General features: G+C 37.1%; 1 protein-coding gene across 5 annotated transcripts in view; it reads right to left on the minus strand.

The window, feature by feature from the left end:
• Positions 1-24659, minus strand: part of PTPRK (protein tyrosine phosphatase receptor type K) — a 552323-nt gene that overhangs the window by 275510 nt on the left and 252154 nt on the right. For all 5 annotated transcript variants that reach the window (XM_025865334.2, XM_073893909.1, XM_073893908.1 and 2 more), the window contains exon 4: positions 1089-1170. In XM_025865334.2, coding sequence (XP_025721119.1) covers positions 1089-1170 — 82 coding nt within the window. The remainder of the gene's footprint in view (positions 1-1088; positions 1171-24659) is intronic.

The raw sequence follows: 24659 nt of genomic DNA on the forward strand, positions 1-24659 counted from the left end.
AATTTTAAAAAAAAGTGAATCTTCAAAATAATAAAAATAAAAAGGGAAATGCTTGAACTAGAACATGAACTGAACAGTGGTTCGCAAATTGTCAACTCCACGCCAGCAGCATGGGCATCACCTGGGAACTTACTAGAAGTGTACATTTTCAGGCCCCACCCCAGACTTACTGAATCAGAATGACGAGGAGGTGGGGGGGACACAAAAACCGTGATTTGCCACCCCAGGTAGGTGATGCTGATGCACAACAAGCTCTCAACAAGAGCACAGCTGTGGCCCCTGGCATGGTGCCCCCCTCCCCATGCACGGTGCTTACAATGTGTGAGAAAATTTCCACCAGGAGGATTACTGAACAGATCATCTAGAATTCATGGGCCCTGTAAATGCCGCTGTTGGGAGATATAGGTAAAGTCTGGATTTATGCCAACTGTTTTATGTCTGGCTCGACTGAATGCATGTAATGAATGTCTTTCAGGAAATGTGAGGTACACACAAAATTAATCACATCTAAAGAGCAACCAATGGGCATCTAAAGACATAACAAAACTACATGTTAATAAACTGACTTCTTTGTTCTGTTTGCTTTCTATTATTTTGTTGTTTCGTATGGATTAACCAGATATTTATTATAAAAAATTTAGTCTGAAGTTTGGACTGTGGTGAACTAATTCATTCTTTTCCCTTCACTCCAACTTTCAACTGAGCACATCACATGTTAGTGAGGTTTCTTTTAGTTTCCTTTCAGTTGAGCTCTGATTTGTTATTTTTCTTTGCTTTCCTGGACTACTTAATAAAACCAAAAGATGGAGCCTGCCTTACCTAGAGTTTCATTTACATTTGCATTTTGTTCTCTGTAATTAAATAATTAAAAGAACTCTCTAATAGGTGTACAATTAGTTACAATTCTGAAAACTATTTGATTCAAAAATTCTAGAAACATTTCAGTGTTCTTTTAAAACTGAACAGAAGGCTAGGAGTAACAACAGAAGAGACAGCCACAACCGAGTGATAAACAGTCAACAGTCACTGCCAATATAAGACCAGCGTTGAAAGGACATAGAAAAACACAATTCTTAATCACAACCTACCACAAGGATAACTCAGTACTTGGATGTCATCAATGGCAATATAACCACTCCTCCCTCCTGAAACTTCAGCTTCAAATATTACCTGTCAGGAAGAAATAGAAAACATTTACAACAATCATTTTTAAGGAATTTTCACAGTCACACTTATGAAAATTAAATTTGATTTTTATCCAGTAAGAATTAAAAATGTATCGTATACTGTACAGTAATTTCCTAAATCTTGTCCAGGTAAACAAACAAAAGAATTACTGAGGTGAAGAAGCTAAAAAATTATTTAAGCACCTGCTACTGTGTGTTAGAATTCCTGAATGGGCATCATCTAGGCAGAATGAATAGGAAAATACAGCTAATCTCATATCCCTACATTTTCTCTTATTGATTTTCTCCGTTTTTGCTGTTTATTTAAAATACTCTGAGCACCTACAATGTACCGGGCGATGGCTAACCAGTGAAAATAGCAAATGTCTACGCTTTTAAATAGCTAAACTTTCAAAGACAGAAGCCATCGGCTAGATTAGCAGTATTCCAGGCAAAAGGAATAATATACAATGGAATAGTATAGAGGTGTGTGTTTGGGGAACCAAATGAATATAATCTGTATGGCTAACAAAGCTTCCAAAGGGAAGAGGTAAGATTAGAGAGCTAGGCACAGAAGACCTTAAATACTATTGGACTAAAATCAGGAGTACATTCTGTCAATAAATTCCACATTAATAAATATTAAACAAAAACGTTTCCATGTTCACATATAAACTCATGTTGTAGAGTTTCATTGTTACAATCAATAGAAAAGCTTCATATAGCCTTTGTTTTTTTAATAATATGTAGTGTGACTTTTCAAGAGATACCATTTTTACCATGCCACCTTTCAACATTTTATTTGACTATGGGCTCCTTTATTCATGGAGATACACAGATTATTTTTGGAGTATTCTGCAAACATTTTAGGAAATGTGATGGAAATTAATGTTTAAAGTAGGAATATGGTATAATCAAATTGATCTATTAGAAACACATATGCCTGTAAGGTAGAGGACGGACTAAAAGAAACAAAGACTGGAAACAGGTAATATGCTAGTAGGAGTGGAAATAGAGAGATATGAAGAAAAAAGAAAGATAAAAATAATGCTAAGGAAACGGACAAAATGAAACTTATTGACTTGTTAGTTGTGGTGAAATATAGGGCAATTCTAACTCCAGGCTTGCACCACTAGACGAACTGTGCTATCAGAAGCCCTAGCCAGGACTAGTAATACAGAAAAAAGGTACAAATTTGAAGGAGAACATGACTAAGTACATTACAAATCTGATTTGCCTAGGGTACACATGGAGTAAAGGTTTAGAGCATAACTGGACAAATGTATCTCAAAAATAAGAGACAGGTCCACAGTAAAGCCATAGATTTGGAAGTCTTCATCATGGAAGTAAGTTATAGACTTAAAAGTGAACATGGTGGGTGAATAAGATGGCATAGGAAGATAAAGAGGAGAAAACCACTGAAAGGGAAGGCAGCAAAACAGCAGCAGAAGTAAAGCCAACAAAGTAGGGTTCAGATATATAATGACCAAGGAAAGAAGAGAAGTGCAGGAGGTTTCAGGCAGGTCAACAATCCCACTGAAAAACAAAACAAAAAACGAACTGTAACAACCATAATTTTAAAATATCAGATATCTACATAAACAATGGCATTTAGATGAACACAAATTCTAGGAGGACAGATTCTCTCCAATGTGACCCCTGATCTTCGGCCATGTCCCCTTTCCCACGGGAATTATTTGTCAATTCCAGGATCAGGGTGTGGTTCTAGCTCAGCACAGATGTAGGGCCTCTGCTGGGAGAAAGTGGAAACAGTGAAGCTTGCTGTGCAGGACTCTGGAAATTTAGAAGTCTAGATTAAAAAAAATGTTGACTGTGGCAAAAAATATGAAATATAGGGGAGAGGTCAAGAAAAACTAAAATTAAAAAGTATCAATTAGAATTAACCATTAGGAGTTCTCTGGTAACGTTTGGCAGACAGTTTTACCAAAGGGAAGCGGCGGAAGACTGACTGAGTTGATAGTAACTAACATTTATTGAACACTTACCTTATACAAGAGACTATCCTAAGCTAGCATGCACACCATCACGCTCGCATCTGTCATCTCTCTTTCTCTTTTTTCCCGCCACACACACACACACACACACACACACACACACACTCTCTCTCTCTCTCTCTCTCTCTCTCTCTCTCTCTCTCAATCCTCACTACAGTCGTGTAAAGTTGGTATTTTTATCCTCAATTTAAAGAAAAGTTAAGTAACTGGACCAATGTCATAACAGTTAACAAGTGGCAGGGCCAGGAAAGGACAGCTTCCATTCTTCTATCAATTTCACTACACTGTCTCTCAAGATAAAAAACCAAATGCAGAGAGAGCATTTCTTTTAAGCAGGCTTTATATATCCTTTAAAAGTCTAACATGTTAAACTTTAAAGATTAATGTCATTTTAAATAGTACTTCAACTAAACATTACACTGACTAGGTAGCAGGATCATCAGCATTACATCCTTCCCATTTTCCTCCTGTGCCCCTACATCCACCCCAAAGCCAATGACGATGGGACCCAGTAGATTAGGTGGCTGGTTTGTCTCCCATCCACCCGTTCCCATCATAAGCCTTCTCCTGTGTTACTTCTTTCCTACTTTGTTTGTCCTTTATGACTATTGATGTCACTGGAATAAGCTAAGAAAGAGAACAGGGTCTTTGTGGGAAGAGAAAGACTTGACAAGAAGGATAGCTAATCTATGAACACAGAAGTGCGTGAGCATGTGTGTGCATGCATGCCTGCGATTTACATTTCATAAAAGTGTATCTGATATGAAAACAATTGTCATGCCACTTTCCAAATACTGGAACAAAGGCTTATTAGAAGCAAGAAATAGAGGCGAGAATCAGAGACGTTAAACAAAGTGTAACTTGGAGTGACTGTGGTAGAGGCCTCTTTCCTGGGGCTGAGAAAACTTGTACTTGACTCCCAACTCTCCTGTTTACAAATTCTTGAGCAAATCCCAGAACCTTTTGCAGCCAAATCCCAAGTCCTTAACATGGATATAATGCAGCTTTCATTATAAAGTTTTATGAGGATTAAACAGTAACAGACGTAAAAGTGCTATATAACCAAAGGGTAAGCTCATCAACATTGTTAATGTCTGAGATTTGTGTAAGTGTCTCTCAGGAAAATAAGTTTTATTTGCTTGAATAGCAGTTCAGGAAAAGGGAAGGTATGGAAAGAAAAAGTGAGAAAACTGTTTTTGAAGAAAAAAACTACATTTTTTATGAATAGACCACATATCTGTGTAATTAATCCTTGGTTATTTCACTTCCATTGAAGCCAACATTAATTAAATTATTTTAATTTCTTAAGTTTATCTTAGTTTTACTTTCTCCAATTGTCTTACTTCCTTTGCTTCATATAGGTGATAAGTTTATAGATGTTTGCCCCCTGAGAAAAAGTTTCTTATTTGTTCATTTAAATTGAGCTTTTATTCTGAACAATAAATTTAGGCCTGGATTTAAAAAGGGAAGCAAAAGAACCGGTTCTTTATTAGAGAAAAAAAAAAATGTTTCTCTTTTTAGTGACCTCATTTTCTCTGCTAAGTGCTGTCTTTGCCTCATTAACAAGAGCTGGAGGGAGTTTCTAAGATCAGATTCCTTTACTACTAAGGATCTAATCAGCTTTATCACTTCAACAGAGCCCTCACCTTGTAAGGCTCTTCTGTCCAGTCAGGGGAAACAGATCTCGAGAGCTTAATTACGCAAAGCTTGCTTGAGCAAATGCTCAGGTCAGATCTAATGTCTGGTGTCAGATAGTCAACCAGGGCTTCCCAGAAGAGAACAAAGGAAGCCCTACCAGATGTCAACTTTCACCCATCTAAGAGGCCAGCCTGGGAACAGAATGGATGGGCTCTGCTTTGCATGCTGTTTTCACTCTACTCCATTACCTGAACCACTGAAGGTAATGATTCCAATCAAATTTTTGCTACTCTAGCAACATTCTTGGATTATTAACTAAATAAGTGAGGTAAGGTTGAATTAAAATAGAGGGGGGAAAAGGCAAACCCTAAAGAACAAGGACTTCCTCTCTGGCAAACTGAATTATAGCAGAGAATGTACCTCACATAAGGGAAAGCTGAACTCGAAGTCAGGAAGTCTGTGGATATAATTGCTATCACCTGTAAGCCACAAAATGATTTCGCTGTGTCTTCCTCGCCTCATCCAGGCAATACTGGCCTTGCCTACATCACAAGTTTGTGGTGAAAACTGAATGATATATACACAATGATTAAATGATACATGAAATACATGTAATACAAGATATTATGGATATGAGAAAAATCTGAAAAACAACTTTGTCCTTAATTTTCTTTCTTTTTATTTTTAAAGATTTTATTTATTCATTGAGAGAGAGAGAATGAGAGAGAGAGAGCACACGAGAGGGGGGAGGGTCAGAGGGAGAAGCAAACTCCCTGCTGAGCAGGGAGCCCGATGGGGGACTCGATCCCGGGACTCCAGGATCATGACCCGAGCCAAAGGCAGTCGCTTAACCAACTGAGCCACCCAGGTGCCCCATTAATTTTCTTTCAATATTATCAGTTTTAAGAGTATAGGCTCCAAAGTCAGAGACACATTTAGTTTACTTTTTTTAAGGGTAACTTTAACTTATGGAAAAATATATGTAGAGTTGTACCTGAAGTTACACATTTGCAACTTTGTATATAAAGTTACTTTGGTGACTTATGTAAAATCTAAGCCTGAGTTTCTTTTCCTTTTTTTTTTTTTAAGATTTTATTTATTTATTTGAGAGAAAGAGAGACAGAGAGAGGGAGAGGGAGAATCAGGCTCCCCGCTGAGCAGGGAGCCGACGCAGGGCTCGATCCCAGGAATCCAAGATCATGTCCTGAGCCAAAGGCAGATGCTTACCTGACTGAGCCACCCAAAAAAGAAACTATTAGTATCCACGTCAGGGCTTAAGGGAGGATTAAATGAGATACGCACGTGAAACATTTAGCACAAACCCTGGTACCCAGTAAGTATACCACGTTAAGGAGCACCATCATGGGAGAGAACATCCATAAAGAACATATTGCTAAAGTGAAATTTCTTCTCTTCCCCTTCTCCTTCTCAACAAAAACTTCACCCTATGCCCCAATTGGGGGCGGGGGCGGGTAAAAGTAGGGGCGCCTGGCTGGCTCAGTCAGTACAGCATGCAACTCTTGATCTTGGGGTTGTGAGTTCAAGCCCCATGTTGAGTGTAGAGACTACTTAAAAATAAAATATTTTTTTAAAACATGGATATACTGTATGTTATGAACAGAATGTTAGAATCATTAAGTATAACTGATTTCTCTCTCATGTGAACTTTAAACACTGTAGTTTCTTAAGGATATGTACTAGGCCACCTTCTCTCTTTTTGCCATACCTTCTACCATGACAGGATTGAGAATGATGAGCCTGCAAAAGGACGAGGGTATTGAAAAAAGAAAAAAAAAAGTGTGTAGAGATATTAAAGGAAAATGAAGGTATACAGCATCACAAAAGCCAATCAAAAAATGTCTGAAGTGGAAGAGATATCAGGACCAAATCCTGGTAAAACACTAAGTAAAATGAAGATTAAAAGTACCCTCTTATAATATATAATGTATTATTTGTTTCAGAGGTACAGGTCTGTGATTCATCAGTCTTACACAATTCACAGCGCTCACCATAGGAAAAAAAAGAAGATAGTAGGAAGGGAAAAATGAAGGGGGGGGAGTCAGAGGGGGAGACGAACCATGAGAGACGATGGACTCTGAGAAACAAACTGAGGGTTCTAGCGGGGAGGGGGGTGGGGGGATGGGTTAGCCTGGTGATGGGTATTAAGGAGGGTACCTTCTGCATGGAGCACTGGGTGTTATACGCAAATAATGAATCATGGAACACTACATCAAAAACTAATGATGTAACGTGTGGTGACTAACATAATAAAATAAAATTTAAAAAAAAAATACCCTCTTATACATCTTATAACTGGAAGTTTGTACTCTTTGACCAATATCTCCCCATTGCCCCAACCCCTCAAACCCTGGTAACCACTATTCTAGGGTCTGTTTCTAGGAGTTTGGCTTTTTCATATCCCACAGTATAAACGATATCACATCAAAGAGTACACACTTCCAGTTATTAAATGAGTAAGTTCTGGAGATCTGATTTACAGTATGGTGATTATAGTTAGCCATGTTGTATTATATACTTGAAAGTTCCCAGGAGCGTAGGTCTTAAATGTTCTCACCTCAAAAACAAAATGGTTTTACAAGACGTGATGGAGGTGTTAGCTAAGGATATGGTGGTAATCATTTTGCAATATATAAGTATATCAAATCAACACACTGTCTGCCTTAAATTTACACAATGTTATATGTCAATCATATCTCAACAAAGCTGCGAAAAAATACCCTTATATGCGCCATTGAGGTTAGGAATGACCAAAGGAAGAGCCAGCTGTATGAAGCAATAGAAATGGAAACCATATTGGACAATGATGAAGACAGCAGAGGAGTGGAGATGAGTATCAAACTCCCAAGGAAGTATGTCTAAATTGGTGGAGAGAAATTTACCTAAAAATGGAAGAAGAGGGGTACCTGGCTAGCTCAATTAGTAGAGCAGGCGACTCTTGATCTCAGGGTCGTGAGTTCAAGCCCCCCATTGGGTATAGAGCTTACTTTAAAAAAATAAAAATTTTTAAATTTTTAAAAAATTAAAAATGGAAGAAGATATGGGATCAAGAGAAGTGTTTTAATTTTTTTTATTATTATTACTTTTTAAGGTGGGAGACAAATGTTTGGAGACTGATGAGGACGCAATTTGATATGGAATTTTTGAGCGTATGTGAGGAAGAAATGATAACTCTTAGTGTGAGATAGGCAAGGACAGGATCCAAATCACAGATCATACGAAGGGCCTCTAGTTTTATATAAGACAAGGGAAAATGAGGATGAATGAAGATATGAGTAAATCTGTAGGATTGATAAAGGGAGTTTCTATTATATGGCCTCAATCTTCTCAGCTATAAAGATGGGCCGGTAAAAAGAAGACCGGTTAGAGTTTGGAGAGTACTGAGTGGAGTGGAATGGAGAGAAGGTTAGAAAGGGAACTGAACAGAAAAACGTAGTAGGACTTCCAGGAGTGGTGTGGGCCCATTTGCAGTTGGTGACCATGAATTTCTAGTGATCCCAATCTAACATGGAGTGTGTGATTTTTTTCACAGAATTTGCTTGATTTAAGCTTATAAAAAAAAGTAGCTTGAAAAAAAAAAAAAGCGAACAAGTTTACCAAAATGGCAAACATGACCAAAACGATTACGATGAAATCAAATTTTGATACAATAAGCAAGTTGATGAATTGGCAAAAGACAGATGGTTTGATGATCTGGAGCTCCCCATGAGGTTGATGGATGAGGTCAGTAAAATGAATGAAGGAGAAAGAGATGACTTTATGTGGTGGTCAGAAAATGAGATGCTACATGCAAAGTTAGAACCCTTGTGAGATATCACGAGATCCATTTAACCAGGGCAGCAGGTTAAAATAAGGTAGATGATTTTGGAGATGAAGAGGTGAAGAAACTGTCAATGGACTTTCCATAAAGACAGCAAAGTCATCAGGATGAAGGTGCGCTGTGGCATGGAGAAAGCAACCCTAAATGACGCCAGGACGAAAGTTTATAACGAATCGAAGAAAATGACTTAGAGGCTATGGGAAGGCAATAATGAAGACGATGGCATGTCTGAAAGAAAAGAAACTCAAAGGGGTGGGAGTGTTTCCTATCCTTTGATTTAATTCTAAATTACATGGGGATTAGTATCTGCTCTGTAAGACACTGTTTGGGAAGAAGTGTCCTAAGGCTAGAGCAACAAACAGAGCACAATTATAATTACATAATTCATTGTACAAATAGATTTTTGAGATTCACCTCCCCTACTAAAATATAAACACATTGAAGACAGTGACTTTTCTTGTTCCCCACAGCATCAGCGAATCAACCATAAGAATCCTATTGAGAACTGAGGCTGGAAAGAGTTCAAACGTGTCACAAAACAACTAAGTAATATAAGTGGATTTTAGTTAATAATTTGCCTCGTGGGGAAATAGGAGGTAAGGTATTTAGTTCACTTTTACTTAACTCATAAAATTCTGTTGGTATAATAAAATGACTCTCCCTTGAGAAAGTTCCAAATAATTTTCCCAAGCTAATTTGTAAATCATGAAAACATAATTACTTCCTTTGAATAGTTAAATAATGCTGTAAGGAATAAATTTCCGGTTATAGGCCCCAGAAGATCTTATATTCAGTAAGTCAAATGTCTATGTGGAAACTTCAAAATCTAGAATCTAGTTTCTTTTCAAATGTAGAAATACTCTATTTCTGTTCACACTTAAAGATTAATATACACATAACTGGCAGGTGATAGCAACTGTCTAATGCACATTATTTTTTTAAGATTTTATTTATTTATTTGACAGAGAGAGACACAGCGAGAGAGGGAACACATGCAGGGGGACTGGGAGAGGGAGAAGCAGGCTTCCTGCTGAGCAGGGAGCCTGATGCGGGGCTCAATCCCAGGACCCTGGGATCATGACCTGAGCCGAAGGCAGATGCTTAATGACTGAGCCACCCAGGCACCCTCTAATGCACGTTATAATGGTGTGTGGATAGATAACAGAGATAGATAGGACTGTGTGTGTGCGTGTGTGCATGTGTGTGTGTGTGTGTGTGTGTGTGTGTGTGTAAGAGAGACAGACAGAGAAAGAGAAAGAAACAAAGAGAATATCTAAACCCATAAAGCAGCTTCCACTGAGTGGCAGACCCTGTAACTGCAAAAAGACTGTGTGTATTCAGGTAACAGTGTAGATTTCAGAATCTCTGAAACCTTTATCATTTGCTGTCATCCACAGCAGCTCCTCTCCCAGGTACTGTCAATCTGGAATTCTGCTTTCTAAATTAAAGGTTTGCTCAGAGTGTTGAAGAAAAGGAGCTTCTCCACGTCAGATCTATGTATGGCAGGCTGGTTTGCCTATTGAATCATGTAATAGTTTATTTCTAAGAGTCTAATATGCAAAAATGCCTTTAGTAGAGGCCCTGGGGCTCTCCGAAACTAATAAATTGTGGGGGGTTTTTTTGAAACTAATGAATTCTTAACAGTCCTTCTCTATTGGTTGCTTACTTGTTTGTTTAGTTCCTTGAAGAAGAGAAATACCTTCCGTTGCAACAGGTACATAGATAGAACATGGAGGCAGGGGAAATAGTGCTACATCCTTTGGCTTTAAAGCTGCTTGCAATAGTGATAAGGGGATTCTCATTACATGTTAACTAAATGTGGGAGAAAACTAAGACATACAGTCAAGAGCTAATTGATTTTTCATCTAAAACTCTTTCATATTTCAGGTTCTAGATACCCTTACCTCCTCCATGACTTATGAGTGCATAAGAATTCAAATCAGCTCTTTTTCTTAAAACGTCCTGACATTAAATATGGCCAGCTTCTTAGGAGAACTAGTCCTGTCAAGACTTCACATTAGGACTTAACAGTTTGCACAGAGTAGTAAGGGTTCCAGAGATTCTAAAACCTACATTCAGTTACCTGAATACATACAGGCTTGTTGTATAGTTACAGGGTCTGCACTCAACAAAAGCTGCTGTTTGAATTCAGATATTCTCTTTCTGTCACACACACACACACACACACACACACACACACACACTCTCTCTCTCTCTCTCTCTCTCTCTCTCTCCTATCTATCCAAACACCATGATAATAATGTAGGATGCAAATTCTATGTATACTGTAGCCAAGTATTCTTGAATAAAATGTCAGTATTACAAAAATATCCTGAGATTTAGCATCACAATGTCTAAGTGATGAGAAGGCCTGCTATGTTATCTAATATGGATGAAAATATTGGTTATAACAAGACCATACTTGCATGAAAAGCAACTATACCATCTATCCAACTGTAACCCTTTGCAGAGTGATATTGTATTTGCCTGATCAACAACAGACATCAGTCCAGGCACACACCAGTGTCCAGGACCAGAGATCAAAAGGAGAAAATAAAATCTAGGAGATTTCACGCCAAAGTAATCCACATAAAAGAAAAGCCCAAAGAAGGCAATTTTCAGAAGGCTCCACATTGAAATGAATACGCAAGCCTAGTACACTCCTAGACTTCAAATTAGCCCAGGGAGTTGGCTATCTGTAATGTAATCACCAAAGTATCTAGAAGATCTAAATAAAAAATTAACAATAATCATTTTTAGAACTTACATTAGAATATTTAAGTTGATAATAAGTCTATTAGTTATTTAAATTAATTTTAATTCCTAAAATCTTACACTTGCAAAAGCATTGTCAATGGTCTTTTTTTTTTTAATTTGAATAGATATTGATGTAGGGTAGTATGTATCAAAAACACATGACTCCATAATGTGGCTAAGAGAGACCCAGACAAACTTTTCATCTCCAAAACCAAACTCAAAACTTGAACCCCAAATAAATAATAATTACAGCATAAAAACAAGAGGAGTTTTCATGCTCTCTGCACAAAAACATGCTGTCTGCATGTTTCCTATATCATTAAGATGACTTTTGTGGAAAGAGGTATATGCAGCCAGCTTTCTCAAAAGGTTTTGGTCTAAGTTCTTTATCATAATGGAGATGTACATACGCAGACAAAGGCAGACCAGTGTCAGGCAGAGCCTTAATTCTACATTACAGACCTCAACTGAAATCCCTGTGCGGACCTCATGGGGCCATCTAGAGGGTTCTCCATAAATGTTAACCCCTTTCTCCCTTTCCTTCTCTGGGGACTGACTGTCATAGGTAATGCCACAGCACCCCAGCCAGAGAGAAATAAAGAGGCAAGAGGGCAGTCCCAGGTGGCATGGATGCTGGAGACCATGAGAAACACCTGTTAGCTCTTCAATACTGCAACAAACCCAGCACACACACTATCTTCCTAATCTCTACCGTAAAACATTGTGAACAATCCTACATCCATCTATCTCACTAACCCCCCCTTACAGGACTCCTCCTTCATTTCAGTTCAAGGCCCAGTATGGTAAGAAGGCTGAGCCTACAGACTACAGAGCTCACTTCCCCTGCTCTCTCAAGAGGCATCCCCAATTCCAAGGCAGACAGGCAGACAGAGCCCAGTACTATGTTCTAAATGCCTGTAATGTGTTAAAAAATAAGTTGAAACAGGGCCCACTGTTCATGGCACAGCCTGATTTATGTTAGAATATAAGTTTAGCAAAAGAGAGAAAATAAAAAAGGCAATTAGAAGAGGGAAATGAACAAAAGTTAAGTGAAATAATCCAAGATCTAAAAATGCTATGAAACACATTTTTCATCCTGTGGGTCTGTCCTTAGATACATAAGCAAGCAACTTACACCATAAACGATTTGGTATAAAACTGAAAGTAGAGAAGCAAAGGGTTGCAGAAAATTCATCAGCAAAATGTCATTTCTGTATCTTTACTATCATAGCTCCACCATCTGGGTTATATTTTATAGTTAGTTGTCTGAGCCAAAAATAAAAGACGACTGGTTAAGGTTGCTATTTCTATCAACATGACACTGAATTACAGTACTATTTTTCCTCACTTCAAGAGATGTGCCATTTGTCTTCCTATAATCCACAGGCAGAACCTTTTAAATTTTAGCACCAACAGTCCAATCTTACACAGAGCAGAAGTAGATCATTTCACTTGCATATAGCTATATCTGAAAAAAATGCTTTCAAGCTAAACAGTAAGTCTGTTCCTCGCCAAACTTGTGACTCTCAAGAGCTTCAATTGATAATTGTGGAGCTCAATTTTTAAAAAATTAAAATGAGTGGTGAAGCCTATACATACTGTCACACTAACTATCTATTACATACGAAATCTGTTGGTAGTACATACTATGTTACAGAGAAAAGCAATCTTTAAATGAACCAGGTGGTTAAATGCCACTCAACAGATAGTATAACCAGATCAGTCTACCTCAAGGAAAAGTTCAATTGGAGGCTAAACTTCAGTTCTCACAAATGCAAACATATTAATAAGCAATTGTTTGGGTAAGACCACGTCCAAAAAAAAGAACTCTTTGCTTTCATCATACCGATCTAAAAATTCAGTGGAGATGAATTTCAAAAGTACTGTAAACTTTCCCTCCTGGAAAAATAGGTTAGGGTTAGGGTGGAGAGAGATTATGACACAAAGTTAATTAGAATAACCAGTCTGTGTACTCCTACTTCAATTTAGGGATAAAAGAAAAAAACAAAAAACAAAAAACGCCATGATTTATTTTTATTTTTTTCCTACTTTATAAGTAAATGGGCAAGTACAGCGACATCTTTGACTGTAAGCACTAAATAGCAAATATAACTAGCTATTAGTATACAATTTAAGACACACTGCTTTTAGCTAGTAAAAAGCCTAGTGAGCACTCAAAAATATTTACTAGGGGAAGTACTGAACAATACATTTCACAGACAGCTTCTACAGAAATAGCAATGGGAAACTTTAGAAGATATTCTAGCACTATAATTGGGCCAGGCATCCTAGCATTGCTAAAAAAGAAAAGAAAAGAAAACGAGAAAAAAGAAAGGAAAGGAAAGGAGAAAGGAAAGGAAAGGAAAGGAAAAAGGAAAGGAAAGGAAAGGAAAAAGGAAAGGTAAAAATGAACTCACATAATGACTTCGACTTTAAAAAGAAATCTTATTTGAGATAATTAAAAGTATACGTTTAATTCTTTGCAGAATATCAACTTAAATGTTTGGTGATCTATATTAACAAAACAATCATATGTTATAAATCAGCAAAGGAAATGGTCTTCCTTTAAGAATGCTTCTTGCTAAAAACTTTAAGATAAAAATTGTTATGTAGGATATTCAGAAATTGAAGTTATCTAGCATTGAAGCCTCAAATTTCAGTCAAAAAAAGAAGGAAAATGACATCCCTTTCCATATCATAAAGTCAACATCATTTCTGAAGTAACCCCTCTGGGTGTCTGGCATTTAATAAGAATGGTTTATCTGAGGCAGAGAATTTTAGAAATTACAATATTGATGAAAAGAAATCCTGGGAACTCTGTACAATTACAAAAGCCTGAAAGTCTATTAAAAAAAAAAAGTGACTGATTGACAAACCATTTTTGTTATCTTATTAACTTATTAAATTATTAACTTAATGTTATTAAGACAAAAGGAATGGAATAAAAATGGACTTTAAAATAGATGGGGAGAAATAAACTATCATCCTTGAGTACAGGAGATGGAAAAGGAGGGAAAGCCTTAATTCCGTTGGCAGGATTTAGATACAGGTGAGGGAAAGTGATAGAAGCTGCCATGACCAAATGCTTTCTTTAAATAAAGACCCTAAAGAACAGAAACCAACTTCAAGTGACTTAGGTGACCTGAAAGAATCACTAGGACAAATCTAGAAGTAGCTTATGAAATTTAAAGGCCATTCTAGAGACTTCAGGAGGTATTTAACCTACTTAAACTTTGTATTGCTTCTACATATTGGCATTAAAGTATCAACAAATTAGAGAACAGGCCAGGATTCTCAATATGTGATCCAGCAACAGTAACATCAGCAAGATCAAGGCACTTCTTGGTTATGCAAATACCTGGGCCCCACCCACAGAGTTTCTGTAGATGGGGGCCAGTGATCCATAGCCCTTCTAGGTGATTCTGATGCAGCCCAATGTCTGAGAAACACTCATTTAAGTTGATCAACCTTAGTTTAGAGATAAAGAAAATGGGCCGGAAGTCTTTGTTCCAGTCTTAGAGTTTGTAATAGAAGAGTTGGTTCTAAGAACCAGTCTTCTCGCTTCGGTATCTCTTCATTTGCATGGAAAATCACTTCACCGTGAGACTCATGGGTTTTCCTTTCCAGATGCCCCACTAAAATTAAAAAAAAAAAAAAAAACCTAAGCCTGTATAAAATACTAATTTTAAAAAGTTTAAACAATTGGCCACTCACTTATTCATCAAAAAATATATGCAGCACCTAATATTTGATAGATGATAAAAAGAGAGAAATACATGATTTTTAATCCCTGTCCTGAACAAAGTCACAGTGTGGCAGAAGAGATGAGTGTGTTAGGGATTACGTATAGCACAGCTCTAGGTGATAAAGCAGAGTTATAGAGAAAGGAGAGGGTTCAGAGGAGGGGGACTTGCTCCTCCTGGGGGGAGAGCAAAAGACTTCACAGAAAGTGACTTCTGAGTGATGGGGTGGTCAAAGGATTCATCCTTACTCCCCAAGCACTTAGTGAGCACACACTAAATACCCTAGCCACTAGGATCTGAAGACTGAAACGAGACAGAGCCACAACTCCTAGGAGGGAAAGATCTATAACATATACAGAGCACTAGCATACAAGGGACAGGTATCCAGGAATCATTTTCTCTCCGGGAGAGCAAACAGTGACTCAGAAAGGAAATGATTCCCAGAGCAGAGTTTGGAAACAGGGCTAACAGAAAAAAAGGGGTATCACAGAGCAAATGAGGTGCATTTGCAAAAAGCAGGACAATAGGAAACTTCTTGACCTATTAGCACAGCAATTTATAGAACCTTTAGGGTTAATTAGACCAGGGTTAATTGGAACAGTGGAGATAAGGCCTGGGAAGTAGGAGGCTGAGAGCTTATCTTGCGGAGACTTTTATGCTAGAAGCAAGAATCTGTCCTTTATCCTGAAGGTACTAAAATGCCTTTGAAGGGTTTTATAAATGAGAAGATGTGACAGATACGTATCCAAGTAAAGGACACTGTGGAAGCAACAAGTAGACTGAGGGACTGGAATCTCACAGAAGGACCTAATATCTAACATTACACCCTAACATGCTTGGGTATTAGCCAGTCAGGAAATATTTATTGCACACTGTTTATGTACAATGATGCAAGATTTTATTCCTACATTCACGTACATATTTATGGAGTGAACACATATGTATTATTGTATCTCCAGGAAAACGTGTGTTTGTGTGCATGTGTGCATACAGTTTATTCTCCTCTTAAATCCAAAATTTCACTAACAAAGGAACAGTGCTTAATGTAAAAAATCTTAGAGACTTCACTTTTTTAAAAATTTTTATTTAAATTCTAGTTAGTTAACATATACTGTAATATTGGTTTCAGGAGTAGAATATAGTGATTCATCACTTACATTAACACCCAGTGTTAGAGACTTTACTTCAATGTGAGGCTGAAAATAATGTCATAAACATTGGTAAGATTTATATAATAGTAAGTGAAGTTAATGTTATAAAATACAACTCTGTATTCCTTTCAACCTATGTTAAATTCTGTTTTCATAGGAGAGTGGTGAAAACTCATCTTTCATTTTCTCTATACTACATGTCACCAAAACCAACGATTTACTGAACTAATCTTTTTTTTAAAAAAATTTTATTTATTTATTTGAGAAAGAGAACAAGAGCGCGCACAAGCAGGGGGAACGGCAGGCAGAGGGAGAGGGAGAAGCAGGCTCCCCGCAGAGCAGGGAGCCTGACGTGGGGCTTGATCCCAGGACCTCGGGATCATGACCTGAGTCGAAGGCAGACGCTTAACCAGCTGAGCCACCCAGGCGCCCCTACTGAACTAATCTAATTTAAAGACTCTCATAGATCAGAGAGGTCTCTGATATATAAATAGACCTAAACTTTACTGCTGATAAGCTCATAACAAATCTTGGCAGAAAGAATATGAGCCAGAATACAGTTTGTTCAGAAATCAATTAGGACCACTGAAAATTATTTAAATATGATTTTGAGGAGAGACAAAGGGAGGGATGTTAGAGGAAATAAAATCATTTTCTTTTTACTTATACTAGTTTTGCTATGTCTATATTCTTTATACCTATTTTCTTCTGTAAAAAAATAGAGGCCATGAGAAATCCCTTAAAATTTCTATAAGAGGATCACTATATAATGTTAAATCAAGCAAGGTAATAATTAAAACTTCCATTTGATTATGTTAAAAAGATCAAAATATTTTACACACTCAGTGATACCAAGAGTTAATCATGCATGGCTTACTTGGCTAATAGATAGTCTTGAGTTTATATTTTCCTTTACCTCTCCCCCAAAGTGCCCATGCTAATACTAGAGAAATCCAAGGCCATAGGAAAAAGGAAGTAAATGAAACAAATATGGAATGAAAAGATCAGTTTCACTGTCTACAGACCCTTTTAGTATAGCATATGCATCTGTTCATTATATAACTATTTATTGAATACGTAACATGTACAAGAGATAAACAGCATTCTAATAGGGAAGAAAAACAATAAGCAAATACAGTATGGTAACAGCTTCATGGAGGCAAGGAGCTAAAGAACAAAACAGTAGGGACACAGTGATCAGGAAAATCTCTCAGAAGGTAAAATCTGAGCAGAGACGTGAATGTGAAGAAGGAAGGAATATCATTCCAATCAGAGGGAATAACAAGCACAAAGGCTTTGAGACAGGAACAACCCTGGAACATTCCAGAAGCACACAGCAAAGTGAAGGAGGCATAGAGCAGTGGCCAAATTCATTTGCAGTTAGCGAGGAGTTGAATCCAAGATAGAGATTTGGATTTTTTTCTAAATGTGTTGAGAAGCCATGGGAAAATTTTGGGTAGAATCCTTAATATCTGACATGTGTTTCAAAAGATCAGTCTGCTATGAGGAGAATAGCCTATCAGGGACAAAAAGGTAAGCTGGGAGAACTGTTGGGAGGAGATGTTTGAGGTGAGAGAGGAGGGAAGCCTGGAACTGAGGAGTGCTTCCCTAACATTTTCACATTATGGGGGAGAAAAGATAATTATCTACAAGGTATCTTAGAATAAATGGACAAGGCTGTTCATGGCTCCAGTCTCCAGATAGGCTAAGCTGCGCCAGTAACACACTAGATAGATAAATAAACAGATGAGTATATTATATGTATATATAAAACATATATACATACATATATATACAGGAAATATACAATATGAATATAATTTCATAGAAAAAGGTCTTAAAGAATATAGACCCAACTAAAGGTAGATACCTTGAGGGAGGGATTGGATAGAAGGGGGTGGAATAATATGAAGGAGGAATTTCACTTTTTTACTCTATTAACTTACATATTTTAATTTTTGCAAGTATTTATCAATGTATTAGTTGTATAATGGAGAAAATCTTTTTTAGGCCTCTATATTATTATATTACTATTCTCTGAACTATACTTTTGATGACATGACTTTCTCAAAAGTATACTGGAAATTCCATTTAAAAAAATGGAATTTTATCCTAAGTGTAATGGGACAGGCTTACAGCAGAGGAGTGACATAATCTGAATTATGATCTAAAGCAGCTTATTGTGATGACTATGGAGAGAAGAGATGTGTGGGACAGCAAGAGCCAGAAGCAAAGACAATATTAAGGAGACCATGGCCATGGCAGGTGTTCAAGGAAAAGATGACGGTATTCACTGTGGGGATGACCTAGGAAATGGAGAAAATGACCTTATCTTTGTCTAATATCTAGCATAGTAAGTGGCATGCAGTGTGCCAGTACACAGGTCTTCAGGTAAAAAAGAAGGAAGAAACTGTAGCGTACTGCTTTTCTAATTTGAGGTGGAGAGGTGAAACATTTTCCTTGGAGACACTTGTATAATGTTCATTTCTGAGAGCACTTCACCAATCCCCTAGGTACAGATTTATAGAACCACTACTATAACAAATTAATGCTGGAAGCAAGTAAAGTGAAAATTATTTTAAAACAAACTTCTTTCTCAGTTCAATTCCAGTATTAAAATACGCTGCCACTGAAGTTTCAAATATGTTGGAAGATATTACAAAAATATGAGGTCCTAATGAGTTACTCTACAGGCACCTAAGAAATAGTGCTTTAAAAGTTTAACATTTAATGGTACAGGTCCTCTCTAAAATCTGAAACAAAATTAACCTAAATTACAAAACTGATTTGCATTCTCTTAACTTCTCTCTCTCTCTCTTTGTAAGTTATAGGCTGAGATCTCTAATCAGTTTTTTAACCTGAGCCTGGTTAGCAGTGATTTCTATTTTATGTCACTTGATCTGTCGCTCTGTCCAGCTCTGAATTTCATTTTCTGTTTTACCTGCACAAATATAAATCCCATCTTGTCATTACTTTTTCTATATATCAAACCTAATCCTTAAAATAAAACTCTCAAAAAAAACTCTCCAAATTTTGTTTCAACATATTAGATGAGTCATTGTTTGATTTCTTTGGATCATATGATTAAAGATGTAAAAGCAAACACCAATATCCATATGGATTTTTCAATACATAGTTTTATGGATTTGGAAATTTTCTAGAGAGGGAAAGAAAATGTTACAAATAACAAATGACAGTTTATTTTCCAAGCTAGCCCTTAAGAGGTTTGAGTCCATAATACAGCTGAAACACTATACTTGTACCCGAATTAGCAAAATGTTTACAATACAATACAATCTAGCCACATGTCTACAGTATTGAAGGGCGGGTACTAGATGGGATGCTTCAGAGTCTAGATCAAAACCGTCCAACAGAACTGTGAGCCACAATGCAAGTTTTCTCTATCCATCCTATATGGTGACCCAGTGGCACGTGGGCCCTGAGCCCTTGACCTGTGGCTGGTGTGACTGAGGAAACAAATTTCTAATTTTATTTAGTTTTAATTAAATTTAGATGATCCCATCTCAATAGAAGCTACCTCAATTGGACAGTGGAGGTCTGCAATATGGATAAAAGCATGTGGGAGGTCTATTAATGATAGTGAAATCAAAAGTAAAAAGAAGCAACTGGAGAAGCACCTGGGTGGCTCAGTCAGTTAAGCTTCCAACTCTTGATTTTGGCTCAGGTCATGATCTCAGGGTCGTGAGATGGAGCCCCACCTCCGGCTCTCCATTGAACATGGCACCTACTCTCTCTCCCTCTTCCTCTACCCTCCCCTCTCTCTCTCTCTCTGTCTCTAAAAAGAAAAAAGAAAAAAGCAGCAACTGGAATGTCACTGTAAATTTTCCTGTAAGAGTAATATGAATTCCTTAGGAATCAGGAAAGTAGGTTCTACCCTTAAGGAAAGCTTTGAGTTGGGCCCTTATATGGTGGAGTTATTATTTAATGGCCCCAACAAGCAAGAGTGTCATGACTACATCTAGAATCCAATGCCACTGGTTACTCAGCCTGAGAAAAGTCTCTCCATATGTGCAGATGACAACCGATCAAGGGCGCTTTTCTGGATAGTGCAGTGCTGTGTGGTTCGCTATTACAGTCAAATATTACTTTACAAGTTTGGATTTCATCCCAACTGTATAGATGGATGACAAACTGAGCAGAATGATGGAAGTTATATATGAAAGTATATTCTCTCTCTCTCACAAATAAAATCTTTAAAAACATATATTATTTTTACATTAAAATGACAACATTAATCAGTATCAGTAGCTTAAAAATCTAAATATTTGTCCTTTAGTTTTTTAAATTGAAGGAGTGAATTCTTTTGAATGTTAAATCCTCCATGTGCAAAGAGAATACTAACTTCTCCAGAGAAATAAATTAATGTTTATTTACTTAAGTTGTCTTTTTTTTTTTTAAAGATTTTATTTATTTATTTGACAGAGACACAGCGAGAGAGGGAACACAAGCAGGGGGAGTGGGAGAGGGAGAAGCAGGCTTCCCGCCAAGCAGGGAGCCCGATGTGGGACTCGATCCCAGAACTCTGGGATCATGACCTGAACCGAAGGCAGACGCCTAACGCCTGAGCCACCCAGGTGCCCCTGGCCTGCTATTTCAATACTGATATCATGCAAATGGTGATATATGTAATCCTGCTATTTCTTTGTGGGCATCATTTCTCCATTATAGACTGACACCAAATGCAAAGAGGTGTGAAGTACTCTAAAAATGCAAGTCATCATTATCAGGAATAGTAGCAGCAGAGTATCTTAATGTACATTCTTTGATTTGAGCTGCACAGAAGAGCTGTGAGGTAGATAGGACAGTTATTAATAGTCACTCATGTCTTATAGATATTAAAAATGAAGCTGAGATAAATTAAATGACATGCTCACTTAAAAACCAAAACTTGACTACACTCAAAGACTTACACAGTTAGGTATTAGCTAAGGAACAGTGGCTTTAGAAGTCAGGCCCAGGTTCTAATCCTGGTTATGCCACTTACAGTTATGGGATACTGGGTCATTCTCTCCAGGCCATGGTTCTTTCTATAAAATTACATCACTGGACCACAATATTTGTAAGGTCTCTTCTAGAATCATGATAATATTTCATCAACAGGAAAGGCAAGATGTCCGGAAGGCCAGGGTAGATTACACAACTAAGCACACGATGATGCCAAAAGGAAGAATTCAGGCAAGGCTTACAGGGTGCCAGAAATAAAACAAACCTGTGCTAAACCAGCTCTCAAGTCAAGCTTTGATGTGCTTCCTGAAAACAATGCTTCCAAACATTTCCAAGTTTGCTAAATCAACCGGGCTTCCATGTGTAAGTAAGTGAAAAAACAAAACTGAAGAATATGAAGGAATATAAAAGAAAGGAATTTCTGAGGGAAAAAACTACTAAGCAATTCATGTGAAAATTACCTCACTCTGTTCTAGAAATTGTCAATAAGTATTATAATGAAACATATTATTATTTATTATGATATTCCCTAGTATGTTATTAATTTTACAAAAGTCTAGCTAATTAAATATTCATTTTGACATTTAGGTTTTCAGGAACAAGCAGAAACAAAATATCCAGATATTAATGCACACCCAGAAAATAACAAATCAGTATCAGTGATGAGTCAGTACAAAGTAAATGGAAAAAAGGAAGAAAGTCTCCAATTTATCCGCATGCCATAAATGTATCTTTGATCAGGCAAAACTGTAATACATTTCTTCAACCAATTTACCAAGAATAGAAATTGCTAGGTGAATCAATAATATATGAATTATTTTATGTTCTCTCCTGTATTTCTCTCTCATTTATCATTTCACCAAAACCTATTAACTGCTCTATTATTTACAACTCATGTATTCTATGGGGGAGGTGAGAGGGAGGAATCTCTTTCTTATTTATATTTGTTGTTCACATCTATAATAAAATCGGAATAAAAACATGTGGGCACATACATACGTAACATATATATATCAAAAACAGCCACAGTTAGTTAATTCAGTAAACATGAGATATTATCGTCTAAAGTGATGAAAATATTCTAAATAAAAGAGGAATCTTTCAAACCTTGAAAGATGGAGCCCCACTTTTCTACTAAGTTTACAATCCAGCCTGGACCCTCCTGGGCTGCAATCCCGGGTCATCACTTACTGTGTGAGTCTGTAAATATCACATATGCCTCCCACATCCCCCCCTCATTCTGTGAAACACAGGGTTGATTTGAAGGGGTCCTGTGATAACCCATGAACTGTTCTAACATGGGGTTGGCATTCAATATATCCACCTCCTATCAAAGCCCAGCTAAGAAAGATCCTGGCTTCAATGAGGCCTCCTACACACGGCAGCTGTCAGCAAAGACCTTCAGTCTGTTGACAAAAAAGAGTCATACTGACCTCATTCAGGAATCTCCTGAGTTACTCGTGCTATCCTCAGGAATACAAAAATGACTGGATGTCCTGATTCCTGTGGGTTATACAAAACTATTAACTACCACCTCGAACCCACCCACCCATCCAATGCACATACTCCAGCCAAACTTATGGACAGGAAGGCAAACCTCAGAGAATAAACAAACAACCGCTATTCACTGACCACTTATCCTCCAGACGGTGCCACTGACACTTTTGAACGAATTTGCAGCCTAGACACAATAAATAAGTTGTACAGGGAAAGAGATAGCAAGGGATTCTATTATAACTGGATTTGATCCTAAAGCCCATAGTCCCTAAAATTGTGTAATTCTTCCTCCAATATTTAACTACTACCAATAATGCACAGAAAAGTTTATACTAAGTAATTAAACCAAACAGCACACAAAACTCTACAGTTAACAGCAACAACATATACAACTCCCTTGTCTGTGACCTTGGGATTATGGCTATGCACAATCCTTGAAGCACCGAGTACAATATTCATTTCTAGTTTAAACACTCTAAGACTAGTACGAATCCGCACACACAAGAATGGATTTCAAAACTGTCAGTAGCAATAAAATATAAGTTGAAATTGGAGATTTCTGAAAAAAGATGTGGGAGTCTTACTGGGAAACGCATGAACAAAGCAGCTTAAGAAACATCTATTTTCTCCACTGTATCAACTACTTGGGCTAATGGACCATTCTGATTTCCTAGTGATAATAAGGAAATATACAGTTCAGCTGAAATATATACTGAACCATCACAAGACTTCCAGAATAATATCTTAGCACATGAGAAAAATTCTATTATTCCTCTTTCAGCCTAACAGAATAGGGGAAAAAAATGGGACAGTGTTGGCAGAGAAGACTGGAATGGAAGCACTTGGTTATTACAAAATAATCATTATGTCAAAGGAATAGATATATTTGTACCTTTCCCGTGCTTATGCCCTAGAGGTGTGTGATTATCTTATAATCATTGCTGTTTCCCAGAGAAACACATTGTGCTTCATGATACAATTTTTTAAAAGTGAAAAACGTATTACCAGAGGTGCTTGTTAAATTGATGATGATGACTTAAATTAACCTACATTTGTCACTAACTTTCAAGGGTCATCCATTATTGAGCACAAAAAGTCATATTTTCTACACGAGGAGAAACGTAAAATGCAAACAGAGAGAACCATTAATTAAAGTTGATGTAAAAGAAGACAGAACTCTTAATATCTATGAATTCAGCCTTTTTTGGGGAACACGGTCCATATTCAGAAAGACGAAGCATCAATGGAAGTCAAAAAAGGAAAGCGGTTTACTTATATTTGCTGACCACATTACCAACAGAAAATCATTATTCTGCAATAATCACTGTGCCCCAGTGAACAGTAAAATTATTTTTAACATTTCATTTGTTTTACAATCTCTAAAACACAATGGCTCTAGTTAAATTACTGTACAATAACCTGATCATTTAATTTAAATTGGTGCTTTAGCCAACATACTAAGTCCTCTTTTGATACAAATGTCATCAAAAGGAACATATTTTCAATATATTGAATGCATCCTTACTATTTTATTCTTTGCTGGCTACACATTCTCTTAAGACAAAACTGGATAATTAAAGTGTTCAGTGATGAGTCTATTAACAAAAGCAAGAGATTTAACATATTGCCTTGAGAAAAACTTTTCAGGTTTCTTTCCTTATCTCGGTAGGTAAGAGAGAACTATATTTTTTAACACTCCTGAAGGGGATAATTATAAGTCTTTATAAAGACTTTCCCCTGATAAAAGGTAAATACGAATTCTTTTCTCTTTCTTTCTTTCTTTTGATGTAGTGTTCCATGATTCATTGTTTGCATATAACTTTCCACTGATAAAAGGTAAATACAAATTCTTTCTTTCTTTCTTTCTTTCTTTCTTTCTTTCTTTCTTT

The sequence above is a fragment of the Callorhinus ursinus genome, unplaced genomic scaffold (genome assembly GCF_003265705.2).
Source record: "Callorhinus ursinus isolate GAN/ISIS: 27379988/994484 unplaced genomic scaffold, GSC_fseal_2.0 scaffold6, whole genome shotgun sequence".
NCBI lineage: Eukaryota > Metazoa > Chordata > Mammalia > Carnivora > Otariidae > Callorhinus > Callorhinus ursinus.